This window comes from Electrona antarctica (genome assembly GCF_951216825.1).
Source record: "Electrona antarctica genome assembly, chromosome: 24".
Lineage (NCBI taxonomy): Eukaryota > Metazoa > Chordata > Actinopteri > Myctophiformes > Myctophidae > Electrona > Electrona antarctica.
The window spans coordinates 19,134,156-19,155,530 of NC_136803.1; the positions used below are offsets into that span (position 1 = coordinate 19,134,156).

The window sequence follows — 21,375 nt, forward strand, 5'->3', positions numbered from 1 at the left end:
GCGTGCGTGCATGTGTGTATCTCTCCCAGTGAGATGTTATTGCTTCGGCTACAAGGCAGCCTTGACTTCCTGTGAAGTTTGGAGTTTTAATATAATGTCTGAGCTAACAGCCTGCAGGTAGGTAGGTCGGTATGTCTGTCTGTCTATTGTGATGGGTTTTGTATTGTGTTGTGTTGTGTATTGTGAGGCCTCATACACACATTTCAAACGCACATTCTGTGTTCCGTCCGTGTTTCATGGCCGCCTCAATGCTTTTCCAATGGAAGTCACGTGGTTTGACCAAACACTTTAAACCATGTGACTTCCATTGGAAAAGCATTGAGAAACACAGAATGTCCGTTTGATATGTGTGTATGAGGCCTGATGAGTTTTGTTGTTTGAAGTTTTGAACTGAATAATATTTACTCAGTAGGCTACCTCCAGCTGGCCTACTTCCTCCTGCCCCCCCACCCACACACACACACACAGACACACACACACACACACACACACACACACACACACACACACACACACACACACAGGGCAGCTTACAGAGCTCTAAACCCCCGCGCCCGCTCCTCTACTGTGTGTGAGACAGACAGATAGGCGGTCCAAAGGTCCATATGACATTCCTGCACTCTGCACCGCTGGCACACCACTATACTACTGACTGAGGTTGAAAAATATTACCCTTGGCCTACAATTTACTTACTTACAAGTTACATGTTACTTCTTTTTTCATAGTTACTTTGTGGGACTGTTTGTTTTAGTCCAGCTCCACCATGAGCAAGAAGAAAAACAAGAAGTCCAGAAAGAAAGCCCAGAGCGGAACGACAGAGCCACAGTGTCAGAGCCAGGTAGGAAGAGCTGTAGTACTGTAATTGATTGATTGATTGATTGATTGAAATAATGATTGAACAATAGCACGTATCAGACCCGCTCTAGTGATTTCTTAAGGCTCAAGGTTCCTCTTGGGCAAGACAGCTTTCTCTGTCAGTGGCCCAACTTCGTGGAATAAACTTCAAAACTCTTTAAAACTGAGCTCCCAGACATCTTTCGGTCAGTTCAAAGGAATGCTCCAGAACAGTTTTCACCGTGATTGCTCCTGCTTCAATTGATTTATTTTACTGACTGGTTGTTCTGCATTTAAGTTCCTTTGTAATTTATCCTGATTTATAATGTTGTGTTTGATGTATTGTTTTTGACTGTATTTGTGTATTGTAACCTCGGCTACATTGAAAATGAGGGCTTATCCTCAACTGTATTTCCGAGTATAAATAAAGGTGATGATGATGATGATGAAATGTTGTATTCACAATTTGTAAGATATGGGTACAGTTCAAGAGAAAGTACAGGTCAATACTGAAACGGCTACTCAGGCACGTAGCGTGGATTAAATTCTTGACTGGGCAAATAAATCACATTATTAACAGTTTGCTATTATACATCTCAGCTCTTCAAGTAGTGTGTCTCCATGTGTCTCCTGTTACAGGCCTAACGATGTATTTTATGGTATTTAATTTTATGTTGTATATTATGTAATCTTCCTTGTAAGAATCTTGGGTGTATTAGTTAGTTTAGTATTCACTTGATCATTGTTTGCGAACTGTCATGTCGGTTTATTGCCATTTATTGTCATTGTTTATGTAAACTGTAAAAAGGGGCTGGGCTTCTTCGGAAGCATGACACTTAAATAGAGAATCAATCAATCAATCAATCAATCATTTACGTACAATTATACTAAAAGGATAACACAAAAAGCCCTGAGGGCTTGTTTCCATTGTGTATGTATTCAATTCATCAATGTCCGTCAGCCAACTTTGGCTGAATTCTTATCTGTTGTCTGAGAGACCACAACATAGATTTAATTAATTCCCATCATGTAACAGAGTACCATATAAGTTAATGGCAAGGTGCTAACAACTTAAGGTGCAACTTCCCATTGGCAGCCAATTCATCCAAACAGAACAGTCCTATCTGATTGTATTACACAATGTCAAACTCACCAACTTTGCAGCTGTAAGAAAAGCTTGAATTATGCTCTTTCTATCCTCAAAGTGTTTGTTTCATAAAAATCCACCGTAGACATGTTATGAGTTACTTTGTGTCCTTGCAGGTGATTATTTTTGTGTTGCAGTTTGGAAGTGCTCGTTAGATATCACTCGACTGCGTACCACCCGTTTTGAATTTACACATAATGCAGGAGGCAGCAGGACATTGCTTTACTGAAAACGAGTGCTTCCAAACTCTGGCAAGATGGTCTGCAAATGCAGCCCACTTTGGGAACCGCTGTAACAGAGTCAAATGTAATTGATCAATTAGACGTCCAAGGAGGTGTACTTCGCCATCCTCCCTGACAAGTACGAGCCCCTCATCGAGGAGCTGGACGAGGAGGACAGGAGAGAGGAGACCCCCGAGGAGAGAAGGAGGAGGAAGGAGGACAAGGAGAGGAGGAAGAAGGAGAAATACAAGAGGTATCGAAAGGTAGGTTGTTCACATCTGTTGTTCAGCCCACGCTGTGCATTCCTCTGTGTTCCAATTTACTGAAACACATGTGTAACTATAATCAGGGACGTGCACACATAGACATCAAAGGGGGCTTCAGCCCCTGCCCTTTTACTCGTCTGTAAAACAACTGCATGCCCTCTCCAGACCATGAATGCAAAGAAATGCAAATGCCCTCCTCTCCTTTCCATGATGCCATACCCAATAATTCCTTTTTTCTGAACTCTCCTGATCTCAAACTCAGCATTTTGCGTTGAAAGAGTTTGTTTAGAAAGTGCGGGTCGCGCCCAGAAAATAGCTGATATACAAGCTCTCAGCGCATCGCAGGATAGCGCGACGTGTTGAGAGCTTGTAGATCAGCTATTTTCTTCCAAAAGTGCCCTCTTACGGAATTTCAGCTCCTGCCTCTCTAACACTCTCTGCACGTCCCTGACTATAATAATATTATGAGAGTGCATCGGGTCCATTTGGTTGCATTTGTACAGACAAGTAAGGGTCCATTTAGACACTCTCAGACCCGTAAGGGTCCATTTAGACACTCTCAGACCCGTAAGGGTCCATTTAGAGTTAGACACTCTCAGAGTTATACTGACCCGTAAGGGTCCATTTGGTTCCATTTGTACACTGTCATAGTTACAGATTAAGACCCGTAAGGGTCCATTTGGTTCCATTTGTACACTGTCATAGTTACAGATTAAGACCCGTAAGGGTCCATTTGGTTCCATTTGTACACTCAGAGTTACAGATTAAGACCCGTAAGGGTCCATTTGGTTCCATTTGTACACTCAGAGTTACAGACCTGTAAGGGTCCCTTTCGTTCCATTTGTTACACTCTCATAGTTAAAGACCTGTTAGGGTCCATTTGGTTACATGTGTACACTCTCAGAGTCAAAGGTCAAATTACTTTGGGAAACCTTGACCTGAGAGTGATTGAGAAGCACAGCTCTAAAGTAAAACAAAGTAGACTTCTTCTACCCGGCCTGGTTGAAGTGTTGGAGGGTTTTTAAACTTAATTTTTATTTGCATGTAAACATAAAAATAAAAAAACATAAAATGACATTTACAGTGCAAGGGTTCAAATATATCATTAATAAACAACGTATTCCAGTCCATTTATGAATGTCCATCATTGTTAACATTGGTGTCGTTCTGTTGATTTCTATATTCAGTCCATTTCTCCCATTGAGACTACAAGAGGAACTATTCAATGAATAGTTCCTCTTGTAGTCTCAATGCATGAGTTAGTTTCTCCATTACAAATATCTCCTCCACAATGCTCAGCCATTGCTCACAAACTGGAGGTTCTGGTTTGTACCATAGTAATTGCTTTTTTTTTTACTAGCTGCCAATAATACTTTGGGTTCAAACTTTTCAAAGGTTCAATTAGTTTGTTCTCACTCAGTGAACTAATCTTCAGTAATCCTTTGCGTGTGTGAAACAAAGACGGACACACGCGAGCGTGCAAACGTTCTATTGCTTTGTCGGCAATATATTGTTATGTCATATTGGTGATAAGACCTCACACTGTGATAGTTTGAGGTGTTGAGATATACTTTCTTGCGTTAATGAATGAATGACGTGATGAGAGTTTGGTTCTTCTTCAAGAAAAATAATGACCACTTCACCACTTTTCAACCCATCGTCATATAATGGGTCCTCACTAATAATCATGATAAAATGGCACAGTTTTTTTCTACTCAGTCTGTGTCTCATAGCAGGGTTGTGGGCAGTTCAGAAACCTGTACACCAGTGACATCATCGACGGGGAATCCAAGCTATAACAGAAACTGCAGGCTTTCTAGTCCTGAAAAGTTGCAATGCAAAAATGGAAGCCATCGTTCTCACGATAATAAAAATCTAAACATTTTAGTAAAATAATAATAATTAAAAAAAAATCTGCCTAACGATGATGTTACTGGTGGGTTTCTGAACTGCCCACAGCCCTCCTATATGAGACACAGACTGAGTAGGAAATAAATGGTGCCATTTTATCATGATTATTAGTGAGGACCTATGTGAACATAGGGTGAAAAGTGGTGAAGTGGTCCTTTAAGAGTCCTTCATTATTCCTTTTAGGAAAATAAGGCCTCTATGTTGAAGCTAATTGGTTCTCAGGTAGCGGTTAAAGCAAAGAACTCACATGGAAACAGATTTTGATGAGATTTTTGAACTTATTTCAGAAACAAATGAGTAGGGATGCAGTCTTATAGAAATGTGTGTGGATTGTGGAAAAACAGGTGGATCGGTGTGTGTGAATGAACTCTCTCTCTCTCTGTGTGTGTGTGTGTGTTTGCTTCTGTCTGACTTGCAGAACGTGGGCAAGGCGCTGCGGTTCAGCTGGCGCTGTCTGGTCGCCGGGCTACACAGCATGGCGGGAGCGTACGCCTCGCCCGTGTCCGCCGCCACCGCTGTGGTCATAGGCGTTCAGAGCGCCACCGGCAGAAAAGCATGATGGGACGCCCGCCACTCATGAGTCATGACAACCCATCAATCAACCCAACCTGGAAAGCCTTATAACCTCATGGCGTCGCCAGACTTCCACCTCGGAGGAAACCCTGGTATTCGTTCCAAACTGTTTGTTGGTTCCGGTTTTTCCGATTTGCTTTGTTTTGGTTCCCCCAATCCCTATTTAAATGCTGAGTATAATGAAAGGGAAACGTCTTCTAAACCTTATGACGTTTAGAAGATTTAGAACACTTTCCTGGGGGACTTTATGTGTGTAATATGTGGTTTTAGATATTTTAGATTTTAGCAGTGAGCCCAGTGTCTCCGATGTCATGGACACTGCATGGGCTCACTTCCTTCCTGGACTACATGTTGTCTCAGTAAGACAGTCCTCCCCCTATCCACAAGGAGGAGCAATGCACTAAAGCATTATGGGAATTGTAGTCCAGGAAGGAAGTGAGCCCAGGGTCCATGACATCGGAGACACTGGGCTCACTGCTAAAACCTAAAATATCTAAAACCACATATTACACACATAAAGATCGACCCCCAGGAAAGTGTTCTATCTTCTAAACGTCATTAACATCTAGGCTATATTTTTTTTGCAAAAAGGGTTTAGTGTCCCTCTAACTACTAGTTTAGTCTCGCCAGTCGCTACGAGTTGGAATAGAAGAAGGATTTACCAAAACATCATTCCTCGTGTCACCAGACTTCCACCTCGGAGGATAAAGCCTGCCGAAAACCTCATTGACTCGACTGGCATGACCAGTATAAGGTGAACTGCGACATCTGCTGGGCCATTAATAGGAACAGCAGGCTGAAAGAGAACCTGGAAGTGAGCTTCAATAGACCATAATGCAGACGGCGGCCATCTTGCCATTACGTTAATGGCAGGGTGGCAACCATAGAGTATAATAAAGGATAGAGACCGAACTGGAGCACTAGCCCCGCCCCCAAGCTATTCATTTCGATGAAGTTGCTCAGTGGCGTTTTGAAGCACCCGGAAGACTGCCGGAAGTACCTCCTCCGGACCTCAAATTTGAGGTCTGCGGTGACGTATGGGTGACGTAGGGAGTGATGGTCCTACGCGTTAAAGCACGGGTCCGCCTGCAGTCCTTCCTCTTACCACTAGGGCCCAGTGCTTCAACGTTGGAGCGCCTCACTGGCCCCTTGGTGGCAACTATAGCCGCAATTTGCCATTGACAGCCCATACATCTAAACAGAAAAGTCCTATCTGATTGTATTAAATGACGTCAAACTCACCAACATTGCAGCTGTACGAAAAGCTTGAATTATCCTCTTTCTATCTGCAAAGGTTTGTTATATAAAAATCCACCGTAGACATGTTATGAGCTGCTTTCTGTCAAGAAATTCCTTGCAGGTGATTATGTTTCAAACGGTTGGAGTTTGGGAGCGCTCGCTTTCATTGAAGCAACATCCTGCTGCCTCCTGCATTATGTGCAAAATTGCAAATTCAAAACAGGTGGCATGCAGGGCCATTGAGTGATATCCAACAAGCACTTCCAAACTCCAACACTTAGGAAAATAATCACCTGCAAGGAATGTCTTGTCTTGTTGATGTCGATCGTTTAATACAATCAGGGGATCTGCTAGGGGTCATGAACTCTGAACTCTGACAGTAGACCACCAGAGAGGGGGGGGGAGAGAGAGAGAGAGAGAGAGAGAGAGAGAGAGAGAGAGAGAGAGAGAGAGAGAGAGAGTGTGTGTGTGTCTGTCTGTCTGTCTGTCTGTCTGTCTGTGTGTGTGTGTGTGTGTGTGTGTGTGTGTGTGTGTGTGTGTGTGTGTGTGGTGGTGTCATGGTGTTATTGGTGCTATCAATGATTTCCATTAAAATATCATTTATTGTAATTTAATATCATGCGAGCGGCCCTCTACTGAAATTAATATGAACATTATGAGAGAATCAGTGACAGTGCTTCTCAAAGTGCGGTCCGACCCCACCCCAGGGGTCCTCTGCGAGATTTCAGGGGGTCCCCAGCTAAATTAGGAACAGTTTATAGTCACTTTTTAAACAATTGTGGGCCCTTTCGAAAAATACAAGATCTACAAGCACTCTACAATTTTGGGCGGGAACTCCTTTTGGTGTTTTAAACATTATGTTATAATTTAGCTATTGAAAAATAGCAGATCTACAAGCTCATAGCGCGCCACCGAGTGGCGCACTACAAGCTTGTAGGTCTGCTATTTTTGAAAAATCGTGAAAATATTTATTTCAGAAAACTGTCAAAGGGGCCACATAACAGGAAATGCACATCATTTTGGCGATCCTTGTCATGAAAGTGTTTGAGAACCACTGACAGAACTGATCTTAGTACAGTGTGGCTTTTGTCAATGCCATGCTCCATCACAAATATTGTTTTATGTATTAATTCACGCAATTTGTATATGATTCTATTGTAATATTAATACGCCTACTGTATGTTGTCATATTGTAATGTGTTTGTAATGCTGTTGTTTGTTTGTTTTTTGCATAAATACATGATACGATGAGTTTGGTTCTTTTGAGAAAATAAAAGTTATTCATTCTTGTAAGAAAATAAGACTTTCATGTTTGATCTTGGTTCACAGGAAACTGTTAAGCTATAAAACCTACATGTGTCATTTTAGATACGCAGATAAACACGCTCATATAGCATGCAGGGCCAAATTAGCCATTGGGCCAGTGGGGCCGTGGCCCAGGGGCCCTTCATTGGCCCTCAGGGGCCCTTCGAGTACTGGGTTTGAGGCCCTGAAAAAAGCTCCTGGGGACCTTCATTGGCCATTTATTTTGTTAAATTTAGGTCAAAAATGTGATAAAAACACTCCCAAAATAATTAACCTCTACCCCTGGGCCCCACAAGGGCCCAGGGGTGGAGGTTAATCTGTCCCTGCATGAGCTTGTAGATCTGGAAGATCTCCCCTCGCTCTCTCTCTCCCCCCCTTATCTCTACATATCTCTTATCTCTTATCTCTCACTCCCCTTATCTCTACATCTACAGTATCTCTCCCTCTGCACCTCTCACTCTCTCTCCCTCTATCTGTCTCTCTCTCTCTCTCTCTCTCTCTCTCTCTCTCTCTCTCTCTAAGACCGCAGAGTGTCAGTTAATGTTTGTTCTATTATCAGTTAGAGGCAAGCTGAAACTCAAGCCCATTTACCCCACACACACACACACACACACACACACACACACACACACACACCATGTGGCAGACACCCAAGCTGTCACGTGTGTGTCACTGTGTGTGTGTGTGTGTGTGTGTGTGTGTGTGTGCGCGCGAGTGTGCGTGCGTGCATGCATGCTTGTGGGTCATAATCACAGTCACCTGTCAGGCTGTATCAGATTCTCTTTAGATCTCTCTCTACAGTACACACACACACACACACACACACACACACACACACACACACACACACACACACACACAGTCTGTGTCTGACTCTGACCTGAACCTGTCTACCCCAGGGGGCAGACAGATAGGGTCAGTTAAGTTAACTTAACCGGCTCCTGTACAATACATTCACTGGATGTGGGCCTAAACATTCCTGTGTGTGTGTGTGTGTGTGTGTGTGTGTGTGTGCGTGCGTGCGTGCGTAAGAGAGAGAGAGAGAGTAAAGTTGCTAGTGAATATGTGAGTGAGAGAAATTCCATACGTGTGCATGCGTGCGGTGCGTGCCTGCGCGTGCGTGCGCGTGTTGTGAACTTGCGTAAAAGGGGAGAGGACAGGAGGGTGATCGAAGGATTCATTCTTGCAAGTTGGGACTCGGGAGAGAGAGAGAGAGAGAGAGACATTCAATGTCAGAAGAGCAGTAACGTGCCAACTGCCAACTTGTCAGCGTGTTTGTTTACGTCGTGTAGAGGGCGTGCGCGGCGTGCATGTGTCACAGACACAGAACTGAACAACTCTCCAAACGTCTCCAGACGCAGCTTTCTCGTTCTTGACGCAGCACGATATGGCTCCGTTGCAGCCTTGCACGTCACGGAGTTCTGCAAGCTTTATTTAAACTAAAATCAACAACGGAGAAGCGATAAGCGCAGCAGCAACAGGCCACGGATACAGTTTATAGACGCTCCAAAACGGCTCCAAATCTGGTTCGGTCTCTCTCTGCTCAACAACATGCGCAGCAGGATGATGGCTCCGTTGCAGGTCGCCGTGTTCTGGCGCCTGTCCCTCATCTTCTTCTTCAACTCGTTCCTGTTCTTCCTGGACGGCTTTGCGGCCAGCAGGGGTCCGTGCGCCAAGGAGGACCCCCTGGCCCTGTCCGGGGCGGATGGGGGACCCCCGGACCCCCTGTCCCTGTCCGTGGCGGCTGGGGGACACCCGGAGGACCCCCGGAGCAACAACAGCTCCCTGACCCAGGCTGGGCTGCTGCTATCCGGTGTGATGGGGAACGACACCTCGCTGCGGCTGGACGGCAGCGGCGGAGCGGACGGGAACGACACCACTCTTCATGACGTAAGTCATACTCATACATACAGTACATGGGCAATCAGGATAATTTATCAGAATACCGATATATTAATTGATTTGCAAACATGACCCGCTTAGTACCTTATTAAAATGTTGTATTTTTTAATGTATTTTTTAATGTTTAATATGCCTAGTGTATTTGCAATAAAGAAGTTAACATAACTATAATTAAAGGCATTTGAAATTAAATACAAATGTTACTTTTCAGCATTACAATTGAAAAATGGCAAAAAAAATCAGGATTTAAATTCAAATAATAGCAAAAATAGCTGATCTACAAGCTCAAAACGCATCGCAATGCAACGCGTTTTGAGCTTGTAGATCGGCTATTTTAAAAAGTTGCTACGTCAGTAATATGCAATGTGGCCCCTCTGGAGTGAGTGTGGAAATATAGTGGCCCTCTCCATGGTCAAAGTTGCCCACCCTGGCATCCCTGATGTAGCCTAAGTGTTTTTCATGTGCATGACTGCATGTGGTTGTTGTTTTACTCTGAACTAAATCGATTTAATAGGGGAACCAGCAGAGGTTCCCATGGAGAGCTGGAGACACACAGAGTCTCCTTTGTGTCTCCATAGTCCCGGAAAGCAAAGCACTGCTGGTTATCAAATTGATGACAAAAACAAAACTGGCGCTTTGGCATGGGGATCAATATGGAATGAATTCTGTACTGGCCATATATGGAGCGTGTCTTTGAGTGTACGGCGGGGTTTAATGAGGTCAGATAAACATATGGAATGTCAGAACAGGAAGGACGGGTGGGGACGGATTAACATTATGGAATGTCAACAGGTCTGTGTGCCAGTCTGTATCAGTAACAAGTAAAATGACACCAACTATTAGGTGTAACAGCATCTAACTCTGGAGAGCGTAAAATGAAACCACATTTGATTTCATTTTACACTCAAGAGTTAAAGATCTACAAGGGTCCATGTGGTTTCATTTTAAACTTTCAAGAGTTAAAGATCTGGTTACCAACTCTCCGTCATTTGGTTGGGGACCACCTGGAACCCCCCCCTCAAGGACCACTGGTGGTCCCCGGACCACTGGTTAAAAACCAGAGGTGTAACAGCTCTAAATGGGTTAACGTGGATGATGGAGTGGACGAGAAGCAGTGCTCATGAGTCTGTCACTCATCTAAAGATTAGAGATGAATGACAGACCTGGCAACACCTTCAGGCTGACATGACAAGTGTGTGTGTGTGTGTGTGTGTGTGTGTGTGTGTGTGTGTGTGTGTGTGTGTGTGTGTGTGTGTGTGTGTGTGTGTGTGTGTGTGTGTGTGTGTGTGTGTGTGTGTGTGTGTGTGTGTGTGTGTGTGTGTGTGTGTGTGTGTGTGTGTGTGTGTGTGTGTGTGTGTGTGCAGTGCCACTGGTTGTCCTATGGTCAGACGCTCTACATGACTGGTCTGCTGCTGGGGTCACTGTTCACTGGAGCTATATCTGACAGGTAACACACACAGTACACACGCGCACTATAATGGAAAATATGAATTTATTTAGAAGATTCAGCAGAGTAACAGATGGTAAGGAACAACAGACCTCCTGGCCTGTTCCGGCAGCCCCTCTCTCTGGGCACAAGCCTCCTCTCACACACACAAACACAGGCCTGGCCCGACCAAATTGTCCAAATCGGCAAAGCATCCCCAGATTGTCTGGGACATACAACTAGCCGGGAGCCACAGGCCCAAAAGCTCAACGGTTAAGGATTAGCCTGTGATGAGTGTGATGTCATGCCGTACTTTTTTATTTGTGTTTTCTCTTCACTTTGTCATTAACCCATTTTGGACTGAGGCCGATTCTAAAAATGCCTTGAAAACCTGACCTACGTTTTCAAATATTTTTAATTTTTGAATACTGTACATACTGTATAGAACCCCAAGAGGCGTTCTCGTCCAGAAGGGTTATAACACCAAAAGGGGTTCCCGCCCAGAATGGGTTAAGGTCCACAGAATGAGAGGCCTGCTCTGCCAGAAACATTGCGAAAAAAGGTTATGGCCATAGACAACCAATATAAGGCAACATTTCCCAAATTTCATCATGCTTTAAGTAGCATGTGACAATTGTGACAAACTAGGGGGTTTTCATGATTCTGAAATCCATTCCAAGCATGTGTTTTGCTTGCGACGTTTCCGGCAGAGCAGGCCTCTCATTCTGTGGACCTTAATGACCAAATTAATAGAAAAAACACAAATAAAAAGTACGGCATGACATCACAGGTCCTGTCCAATTTTGGGCCTGTGGCTCCCTTGCTAAACTGAAGGCAGTCGATCGTTGGTTCCATGAGTGGTGTCACCGTCTCCACACCTTAGCGCAAAACGGTCTTAAGCTGCGCACTTCTTAAGCTCTGCGCAGCTTAAATTGCCGAGAACGTGCGCAGCTCTTTCGATAGTGTGGCAGCACCTAGAGTGTGTGTGTGTGTGTGTGTGTGTGTGCGTGCGTGCGTGCGCGTGTGTGTGTGTGTGTGTGCGTGCAGGTACGGTAAGCGTCCCGTGCTGCTGGTCAGTGTGTGTGTCCATGCGGTGTGTGGAGTGGTACCGGCCGCTCTTCATCTCTCCATCGTCTACCTCGCCGTGCGCTGCCTCACCGGAGTCTGCTGCTGCTGTATCAACATATGCTCCTTCAGTCTGGGTATGCACGCACGCACGCACACACGCATGCACACACACACACACGCATGCAGTCGTACAGCATGGAAGTTCTTGGCCCAAGCTGGAAACGAAAAAATAAAAAATAAATACTCAGCATACCGAAATACTGGAATGCAAATTCTTTGTAGCCTACTATTGCAACACAGTCACACTGTGTTGTGTTTACTAACCTTGTTTTTTCCCTCATGGGCGTTTTAGTCATCGAAAATGACTGAACGTTCAAAATGTGAAAATGAAGGTTCAAATTGAAAGAAATAAGCGTTTATCGATAGAACAAAAACTAAAGTGAGAGCGTGTCTGTATGCTGTGTGTCTGTCAAAGTCAAACGATTAGTCACACACGTTACCACAGTGAAATTTGATCTCCGCATTTGACCCATCTCTTGGAGCGGTGAGCCGCAGCGTGCGCCGCGCTCGGGAATCATTTTGATTAGTTTGAGTTGACCCCCCCCAATCCAACCCATTGATGCTGAGTGCCAAGCAGGGAGGCATTGGGGCCCATTTTTACAGTCTTTGGTACTGTATATGACCCGGCCGGGGATCAAACCCTGACCTCCCAGTTTCCGGGGCGGACACTCTAACCTCTGTGCGTGCATGCGTGCGTGTCCGTGTGTACGTGTGCGTGACTGTGCGCGCGTGCGTGCAGCCGTGGAGTGGAGTGTGTCCCGGCACCGGGTGTGGCCTCCCGCGCTGCTGTCCTTCTCCTTCAGCCTGGGGATGATGTCATTGTGTCCGCTGGTATACATCACATCCACCTGGACACAGCTGCACCTGATCCTGGGTCTGCCGCAGGTCCTCTGTCTGCCTCTATACATGTAAGATACTGCACTACACACCTGATCCTGGGTGAGCCTCTATACATGTAAGACAGTGGTTCCCAAAGTGGGGTCCGGTGGGGACCCCCAGGGGTCCTTGAGGGAGTTCCAGGGGGTCCCCCATTCCCCCAGCTAAATGATAGTTTGGAACCAAATCAACCCTCATGGGTCTGTAACTCTGAGAGTGTACGAATGGAACCAAATGGACCCGTCTCAGAGTTAAATTAACATTGATTTTACAATATACATTGGGGGTCCCAGAGATAGAAATGTAATTAAATGGGGGTCCATAGGCTAATGCATGGTGTAAGATACTGCACTACACACCTGATCCTGGGTCTGCCTCTACAGTATGTAAGATACTACACCTCTCTATACATGTAAGATACTACAATACATAGAGAAAGGAATATTCACACTCGTTTCTAGTTTCTTATGAACTTGTTTATTGTGAGCAAACCCACAGTCAGCAGCAGTCTACCTAGAGAGCAGTGCTTTTCAACTCTTTTCATATCACGGTATTTATTCAGCATTTGAGCCACGGGCCACCATTTGATGACATTTATCCTCTCAGACCCAAGACTAAAGAACACGTTGTTATCGTTGGATGACATTTTGTCCACAATTCCATGCTGTATTGATGTTGGTACTTGGCACCATAGGAGAGAGAACAGGCTAACGTTGATCAAAACAACAATTCTTCTATATTCTCTCTAATTGTGTAGACTTCTTGTAAATTAAGTAATGTCAGTCGTTCTCAAACATTTTCATGTCAAGGACCCCCAAAACTATATTTAATTGGCTGACGACCCCCATCTGAAAATATGTTGTTCCAGGGACCCCCCCCCCCCCCCAGAAGCAAAGATTTGAGTTAAAAACGTTCACTCTGAAAGAATATATATTCAAAGATTTGAGGCACATTTTCACGATTTTTCAATAGCTAAAGTATGACATAATCCTCAAAACACCAAAATGGGTTCCCGCCCAGTCACCTGATCCTCTGTTCTTGGCAAGAGAGACCTATTTGATGCGGTTTGACAGAAGCTGTTTTGCTGATAATTTCCCCAATGGTGTTTTGTCTTGCACATGCATCACTGGACTCCACGGCGTGCCAAGTTTATTGTGGCGTGCCACAATAAAGCACGACGCCCTCTCGTGTAATATTGCTTAATTCATGAACATGGCTCATGAATTAAGTCTCCTTTTTTATTGTCACACCTCATTGTGTGTGTGCTTGTGCGTGTGCGTGTGTGTTAGTTGTCTTCCAGAATCTCCTCGCTGGTTGTTTTTGAAGAACAGAACAGATGTTCTGGATAAATACAGAAACCACAGTCCTGATGACACACGGTGTCTGGAGCAGGTACACACGCACGCACGCACGCACGCACGCACGCACGCACGCACGCACGCACGCACGCACGCACGCACGCATGCACGCACGGCCTTGGCTGCCACTTGGTGGCAGGCAAGTCTATGGGATTGTGATGTAAATCGTTTGCCAGCCAAGTCTATGGACTTTGAGGATATTACAATCCTTGTTTAGAGCACTTTACAGCCAGCCAAGTCTATGGACTTTAATATTTGTTTAGAGGACTTTAAGGAGCACTTCACAGAGCAGACACATAATGACGTGATTATATGGGCACATTTCCTAATAATCATGACCCAATCCTTTTCTGTGGAATTGTCTTAACCTCAGACTTCCCAGTAACCGACAGACAACATTGACGCATTTCCACAGAACATTGCACAACGTTTTGTGTGCACTGTTCCATGGAAGAGAATACAAAATCTTCACTTTGCTTACATTACTAAATGCTAGCCTCACAGCTTGGGCCAGACGCCAATCCGCCGGTGACAAAAATAATTAGCCCTTCACTAAATCCCACCCCAAAAAGCGATTGTCCAATGCCAATCCAAATAGTTTAGCAAAAGTTGCTTGCTATGCAGGTCAAGCTTTCGCCACCTCATAGCTGTCAGTGTTATTTTGCATGGCTGTGTTGTTGAACACGTACACGGCTTACCGTCGAAAGTTATACGACTGACCCACCCAGGTGATGGCAATAATACTAATGGCCGTAGTCTTACCGTGCAACATGAAAACTCCTGTCGTGCGGTCGTTAAAAGTCAAGCCAAGTCTAGGGACTTTTAATGTTTGTTTAGGGCACTAAACTAGGACGTAAGACGTCATGTGGCTGATATAAATACTCCTTTCGCGTAAATCTCTGGGACCCCAGTTTACAAAGAATCAGTTCACAAAACATCTGCCCGGTGGAATGGTTACGTTTATACACTGTGTGTGTGTGTGTGTGCGTGCGTCCAGCTGCTAGACACAGGCTGGAGTGACGTGAAGGCGACCAATCAGAAAGCCAAGATGGTCACAGAGCCCCGCCCACCGGCAGACCCCGCCCCCTCCGACCTCAGCCAACTCGGACAGCCAATCATCTTACTGCGACTGTTCATCATGAGCTTCCTGAGGTGTGTGTGTGTGTGTGTGTGTGTGTGTGTGTGTGTGTGTGTGTGTGTGTGTGTGTGTGTGTGTGTGTGTGTGTGTGTGTGTGTGTGTGTGTGTGTGTGTGTGTGTGTGTGTGTGTGTGTGTGTGTGTGTGCATGTTTTCTTGCTGACGTCACATAAATAAATTAGGTGTGCGTGTGTGCGTGCGTGTGTGTTCTCTCAGTTTCGTCTCGGCGCTGACGTACTTCGGGATCTGTCTGAACGTGGGTTCGTTCGGCGTGGACGCCTACCTGGCTCAGTTCTTCTCCGGCCTATCAGAAGCCCCGTGTCTGCTCGTCCCGCTGCTATTGGCTCGCTGCGGCCGGCGGCCAATCACCATGCTCGCCCTGTCCCTCAGCGGCTTCGCCTGCTTGCTGTCCCTGCTGGTGTCACAGCTATATGGTGGGAACACACGCACGCACGCACGCACACACACACACACACTCTCACGCTATGTCATCGGTTCCCAAACTTTTTCATGTCAAGGACCCCCAAATTTACACTAATTGGCCCCGCGGACCCCCATTTGAAAAGACATGCCAGAGACCCCCATGAGAGAAGAATTTTATGTCTCTAGCAGTGATTCTCAACCCGTTTAATTTCAAGGACCCTCAGTTTGACATGCATTAGTCTACGGACCTCCCATTTAATGGCATTTCTATCTCTGGGACCCCCAATTTTGGAGTTACAGACCCATAAGGGTCCATTTGGTTCCAAACTGTCATTTATCTGGGGACCCCCTGGAACTCCCTCAAGGACCATTGGGGGTCCCCGGACCCCACTTTGGGAACCACTGCGCTATGTTACTCTCGACTATGAAGACTGCACAGCCTGTCGACTTCTGCAAAAATAAAAAGAAAGATTTCGCTACTCACCAAAGACTGTTTTGTGGAGTCGAAAGCCTACTTTCCCTAGTGGACGCACTCTGACTCCCCCACCACATGTCTAAAATACACCTTTTGGCCAGAAAAGAAAATATAATTTTGTCATTGGGATTATCTACTGACAATTTTTTTTTGCAATTTTGTTAAATAATGCTTGGTTCAAATAGCACTAATCTTTTATCTACGGCTTGACGTTTTGTAAAGTCCAAATGTGAAATGATCAAAGAGAGCGCTGTGGCGCACATTAACAGTAACAGACTGCGTGTCTCAGGAGATCAGGAGGTTGTTTCATATGTCCAAGCTTATGATGAGTTTAACACATTCTGGGCGGGAAGCCCTTTTGGTGTTTCAAGCATTATGTTACACTTTAATTATTGAAAAATAGCTGATCTACAAGCTACGAGCTTCTAGGTCTGCTATTTTTTGAAAAATCGTGAAAATGGTGGCGCAAATCTTTGAATATATATTGTTTCACAGCGAACGTTTTTAACTCAAATCTTTGCTTCTGGGGGGTGCTTGCCTGGAACAACATATCATTTTTGGGGTCCTGGACATGAAATATTGAACACCACTGACATAGAAACATGGGTATTTCAGAAAACTGTCAGGATTTAGAAGACATTTTTTCAAGTCTTAAATGGGTTAAATCCTCCGTCTTTACCGAGAGGAAAAATGCACTTTTGAGAGCCAAGTCTTGGAGGACAGATTTGAAAAGCTTTGTAGGAAGAGACACTGTTGCTCTGCTGTTTCCACTAACACAGGGGTTCTCAACCTGTGGCTCGGGACCCCCAGGGGAGTCGCCACCTGATTTTGGGGGGGTCCCCAGATGACAGTGAAGTGACCATGTAAGGACTTTTAAGACTTAAGTTTTAATAGCTAAAAAAATAAATAAAGAAAAAACCAATAAACTATAAGAACTGGACTAAACATTGGTGAAATTGTCAAATAATAAGAGAAGAAAAGTGAAAATAGCTTATCTACAAGCTCACAATGCCTCGCATGGTACATGACAATGCCATCCGGCACGTTTCGCCCCGGCTGACTGGGGAGGCATTTCATCTCCCTTGGGGGGGGGGGGGGGGGGCTCGGCCTCCAAGGGGCCCCCGTTACGTTTTTCTCACTTGTACTGGTTTCTCACTTGTACTGTATTTACTGGGGCGGCAGTGGCTCAGGGGTAGAGTGCCTGGATGGTAACCGTAAGGTTGCCAGTTCGAACCCAGGCTCCCCCAGAGTTACTGTCGAAGTGTCCTTGAGCAAGACACTGAACCCCTAATTGCTCCTGATGTGCAGGTTGGTGCCTTGCATGGTTTCCGCTGCCATCGGTGTATGAATGTGTGTGTGAATGGGTGAATGTAATGCACAATCTATGTAAAGCGCCTTGGATAAAGGCGCTATATAAATGCACCATTTACCATTTACTATTTACTGTATTTACTGTATGATATGTCTTGTGTCTCACTGTAGATGTTCCATTGTTGGTGATAACTCTGGCTCTCCTGGGGAAGTTCTGCATGTTGATCACGGTGTTAGTGTGTGTTCTGTACAGCATAGAGCTGTTCCCTACCGGAGTCAGGTACACGCACGCACGCACGCACGCACGCACGCACGCACACTCAGAACTTAAAGGAAATATTACATTTTGACTTCCAACTAACACTTCATATTGTGCGTGTGTGTGCGTGTGCGTGTGTGTGTGTGTGTGTTCAGACAGACATGTGTGGGCGTGGTCAGCCTGTGTTTCCGGGTGGGGTGTATCCTCAACACGTTCATCAGTCCAAACGGACGCATCCCATTGGCTGCCATGGTGCTGTACGGGGGCGGGCCCGTGCTAGGCTCCGCCCTCTGCCTGTTGCTGCCGGAGACCAGCGGCATGCCGCTCCCTGATTCGCTGGAGGACTGTGGTAAACAGCCCAAGTTCCGTCTACCCAGGCTCCCCACCACATGGACCACATGGTGAGACACACACACACACACACGCTATTGAAAGGTCAAACCGACACCAGCTCTGACTTACTGAGGGGGGGAGAGGCAGGCAGGCAGGCAGGCAGGCAGGCAGGCAGGCAGGCAGGCAGGCAGGCAGGCAGACAGACAGACAGACAGACTCTTCAGTGTGCATAGATTCTGTTCTTAACAGCTAAGAAAACATTGGTGAATGTCTGAATTCTACTTGAAAACTGCATAAGTGCATCCTGAGAAGAAAATGTCTTCTGAATGGTTGATGAATCAGGCCCAATGTTTGTTAGTTGTTAGATTATTTATCTCTGTCATAATTGAACAAAGTAGTAGTAGTCTCGAGAGACCATGGCACAACAATTGACCGAAAAGGTATGAGCTCAGGTCGAAAAATATGAATCTTAATTTCACCTCAATGTCTAACATAACAATCTACATTTTGCTGATATAGGGCATATTATATTGACCATTTGAGATACAAGGCCAGGCAATGGCATCTTTGCAAAAGCAGATACGTTTCTGTGGCTACCAAGGTGGGAGGGGACCTTTTTTTTTAACCTTCCCACATGTGCGTTTCTTATATTTTTGATTAATTGTGAACTGTTTAACGTTTACGTTTAATTGAAGAATTTCTTAATTTTCGATTAATTGTTAACTGTTTAACTTTTACGTTTAATTGAAGAATTTCTTAACGCTGATTAACAATTAACTATTAACATCCCTAATAAATGCATATACAGTATAAATGTTCATAATTATGCTTTGTAACTGTGATTTCTTAACAGGCATGTCGCAGACGGCCCTCACCGGAGCAGCGATACTGCAGTACTTCCGGGAGACAAGGACCCCGCCGCCGCGGCCGTCACACGCACCGCATACACACACACCGAATGCACATGCACACATCCTGCATGTACAAACGCACACACAGACACACCGTGCGCAGAAACACACACTCCACACACAGACGCTCCATGCACAGAAACACACACTCCACCGCACGCACACACTCCACACACCGATGCTCTGTGCACAGAAACACACATTCCCTTCCTCTGCACGAACACAGCACAGACTGTCAAGCACCGCCTTCCTCTAGATACTGGAGTGGTTTGAGCGCACACACACACACACACACACACACACACACACACACACACACAGAGAGAGAGAGAGGACTGTGAATTTATTGTTTTTTGTATGTTAAGGTTCTCTGTTTTCTTGGTCGTCTAGACGTTGTGTTTGTCTCTGTAGTTCAGACAGCAACTTCCTCAGATATTTCTGTCATTGTTTTTATTATTGTTATTATTATTTGTATTATTATTTATTTTCTATCTAATCTGAGTTGTGGAACAGAGGAGGACGACCCGCACACAGGAAATGTGTCCTCCTCTTCTTCTGGATCAAACTTAAGATCATGGAATGTTTTTCATTTATAAGGAATGTCTGCCTGCCTGTCTGCAGAAGCGTCCGCACACTGACTGACAGACAGACAGACACAGACAGAAAGAAGAAAGGTGCAGTGTGTGTGTGGACACTTCTGAAGTTTTAAAGTGGGCCCTGACTTTTAATCATTTAATATCAGTGTTGTCACGTCCCGTCAGGGAGGAGATGACGCTGTACCTTTCATAAACATGAGCGTGTCAAATCAGTGTTTTATATTATTTGGTTTGTTTGATTAACCCATTTTGGACTGAGGCCGATTCTAAAAAGTCTTCTAGATCCTGACCCAAGTTTTCTGAAAAACTTGAAATAATTATATAGCAGCATCAAATATTTTACATTTTTGAATACTGTACATACTGTACAGAACCCCAAGAGGGGTTCCCGTCCAGAAGGGTTATAACACCAAAAGGGGTTCCCGCCCAGAATGGGTTAAGTAAATAAATCCAATGAACGCTATACTGTACATAACGTTACTTATGTGTGGTGGTGGATCTCAGATCTCAATATGTCAATTTGAAGCTATGATTCCCTGCTTCCATATATGACATGACAAAACGACAATTGAGTAATGCAGGTGTTTAACTAAAATGTTACTCTTGAGTGTACAATGAAATCAAATCATTTTATTTACACTCGAGTGGTCCATTTGGTTACCAACTTTCCATAATTTTTTATAGCTGGGGACCACCTGGAACCCCCTCGAGGACCACTGGTGGTCCCCAGACCACTGGACACAATAAGCCTTCATCAGCACCTGATTGTATTACATTAGAGTCAACTGTCTTCACTGACAGCAGACAGCCAGACGCTCTCCTTGGGCGCCACCTGCTGGACAAACGGCAGCAGTGTCAGTGTGCACATGATTGTACAATACCATGTAGTCATTTATCAGATGCTCTTTATAATAAAGAGCCACCATACTTGAACTATGGTGGTGCACTGGTTAAGATACTGGCCCTGCTATTTCTGCTGCAAATGGGACTTGTTTGATTAGGCTACTTACACCTGACAGGGAGACCAGGCCACACCCCAATTACTCAGGTGTAAGTAGTCACTGATTAGCCCCTCCCCTATAAAGCCTGGTGCCCATGCCACATTTCCTGTTTGGTCTTTCTTTGTGTGCACTGACTGTGCAAAGTAGGAAACTGCTTGTAATTGCCTTAGCACTTTTTGAGTTTAGGCCATCGATTAATCTTTTGGACTTTGTGGTCCTAATGTATGTTTCTCAGGTGTCCCCTCTCTACGCGTCAGTGCCGATGACCAATGTGCAGGAATGTTGCCTTTGACCTTCATAATGTGGTTCTTCTAACAAACCTCTGCTTATAGGCTTGTCTACTCTCACCATTGTGGAATGTATAAGCAGTGTGGTTACCTTAGCACTTTTAATGGTTTCCCAAGATGGCATACCATCAAGTTGAATTTAAGACATGGTCACACATACAATTCCACAGTTCTTAGCCCAAATTGTTGTTTGTTTTTGTATTTAATTGATTGGTGTTTGTTGTAATAAATACATACAATGGAATTTGTTTGATTCAATTAAATAATGTATATCCTTGAGTCACTAGAATAGCTCAAAACAGAATGCATATCACGAGTATGGAGCTCAGCCTATACTTGATTTGATTGACATGCTGCATGCCATGAGTGTTTTTTTCTAAATGAATTGAGCTACTCTAAGATGAGCTGTGGTCATAACAGCACTGTTTGAGAAACTAGTTGAAAACACTTTGACCA

General features: G+C 44.9%; 2 protein-coding genes across 3 annotated transcripts; both read left to right on the forward strand.

Annotated features, from left to right (window-relative positions):
* The first annotated feature begins 714 nt into the window (after nt 1-714).
* LOC306917391 (required for drug-induced death protein 1-like) lies at nt 715-5,040 on the forward strand. Its single transcript, XM_079495611.1, has 3 exons — nt 715-839; nt 2,305-2,466; nt 4,799-5,040. The coding sequence occupies exons 1-3, from the start codon at nt 765-767 to the stop codon at nt 4,937-4,939; spliced, it is 378 nt and encodes a 125-aa protein (XP_079351737.1). The 5' UTR covers nt 715-764; the 3' UTR covers nt 4,940-5,040.
* A 3,613-nt stretch (nt 5,041-8,653) lies between these two features.
* Nucleotides 8,654-20,455, forward strand: LOC306917380 (solute carrier family 22 member 6). Of its 2 annotated transcripts, XM_079495591.1 has the most exons (10): nt 8,654-9,387; nt 10,764-10,846; nt 11,873-12,027; nt 12,693-12,861; nt 14,119-14,221; nt 15,185-15,339; nt 15,540-15,757; nt 17,704-17,812; nt 17,947-18,192; nt 18,978-20,455. In XM_079495591.1, exons 1-10 carry the CDS (start codon nt 9,049-9,051, stop codon nt 19,306-19,308), a joined length of 1,908 nt encoding a protein of 635 aa, XP_079351717.1. In that variant the 5' UTR covers nt 8,654-9,048; the 3' UTR covers nt 19,309-20,455. The 2 variants fall into 2 exon arrangements, with proteins under 2 accessions (XP_079351717.1, XP_079351718.1); XM_079495592.1 differs by lacking the exons at nt 11,873-12,027; nt 14,119-14,221.
* Nucleotides 20,456-21,375: the final 920 nt, after the last annotated feature.

What these genes read in the sequence shown, in the direction of transcription:
- LOC306917391 (XM_079495611.1), top strand. Translation starts at nt 765, where the DNA reads ATGAGCAAGAAGAAAAACAAGAAGTCCAGAAAGAAAGCCCAGAGCGGA. An exon ending in AGCCACAGTGTCAGAGCCAG is followed by an intron (nt 840 to 2,304) that starts GTAGGAAGAGCT and finishes TTGATCAATTAG; the next exon opens with ACGTCCAAGGAGGTGTACTT. An exon ending in AATACAAGAGGTATCGAAAG is followed by an intron (nt 2,467 to 4,798) that starts GTAGGTTGTTCA and finishes TCTGACTTGCAG; the next exon opens with AACGTGGGCAAGGCGCTGCG.
- LOC306917380 (XM_079495591.1), top strand. Translation starts at nt 9,049, where the DNA reads ATGCGCAGCAGGATGATGGCTCCGTTGCAGGTCGCCGTGTTCTGGCGC. An exon ending in ACTGGAGCTATATCTGACAG is followed by an intron (nt 10,847 to 11,872) that starts GTAACACACACA and finishes GTGTGCGTGCAG; the next exon opens with GTACGGTAAGCGTCCCGTGC. An exon ending in CTCTGTCTGCCTCTATACAT is followed by an intron (nt 12,862 to 14,118) that starts GTAAGATACTGC and finishes CGTGTGTGTTAG; the next exon opens with TTGTCTTCCAGAATCTCCTC.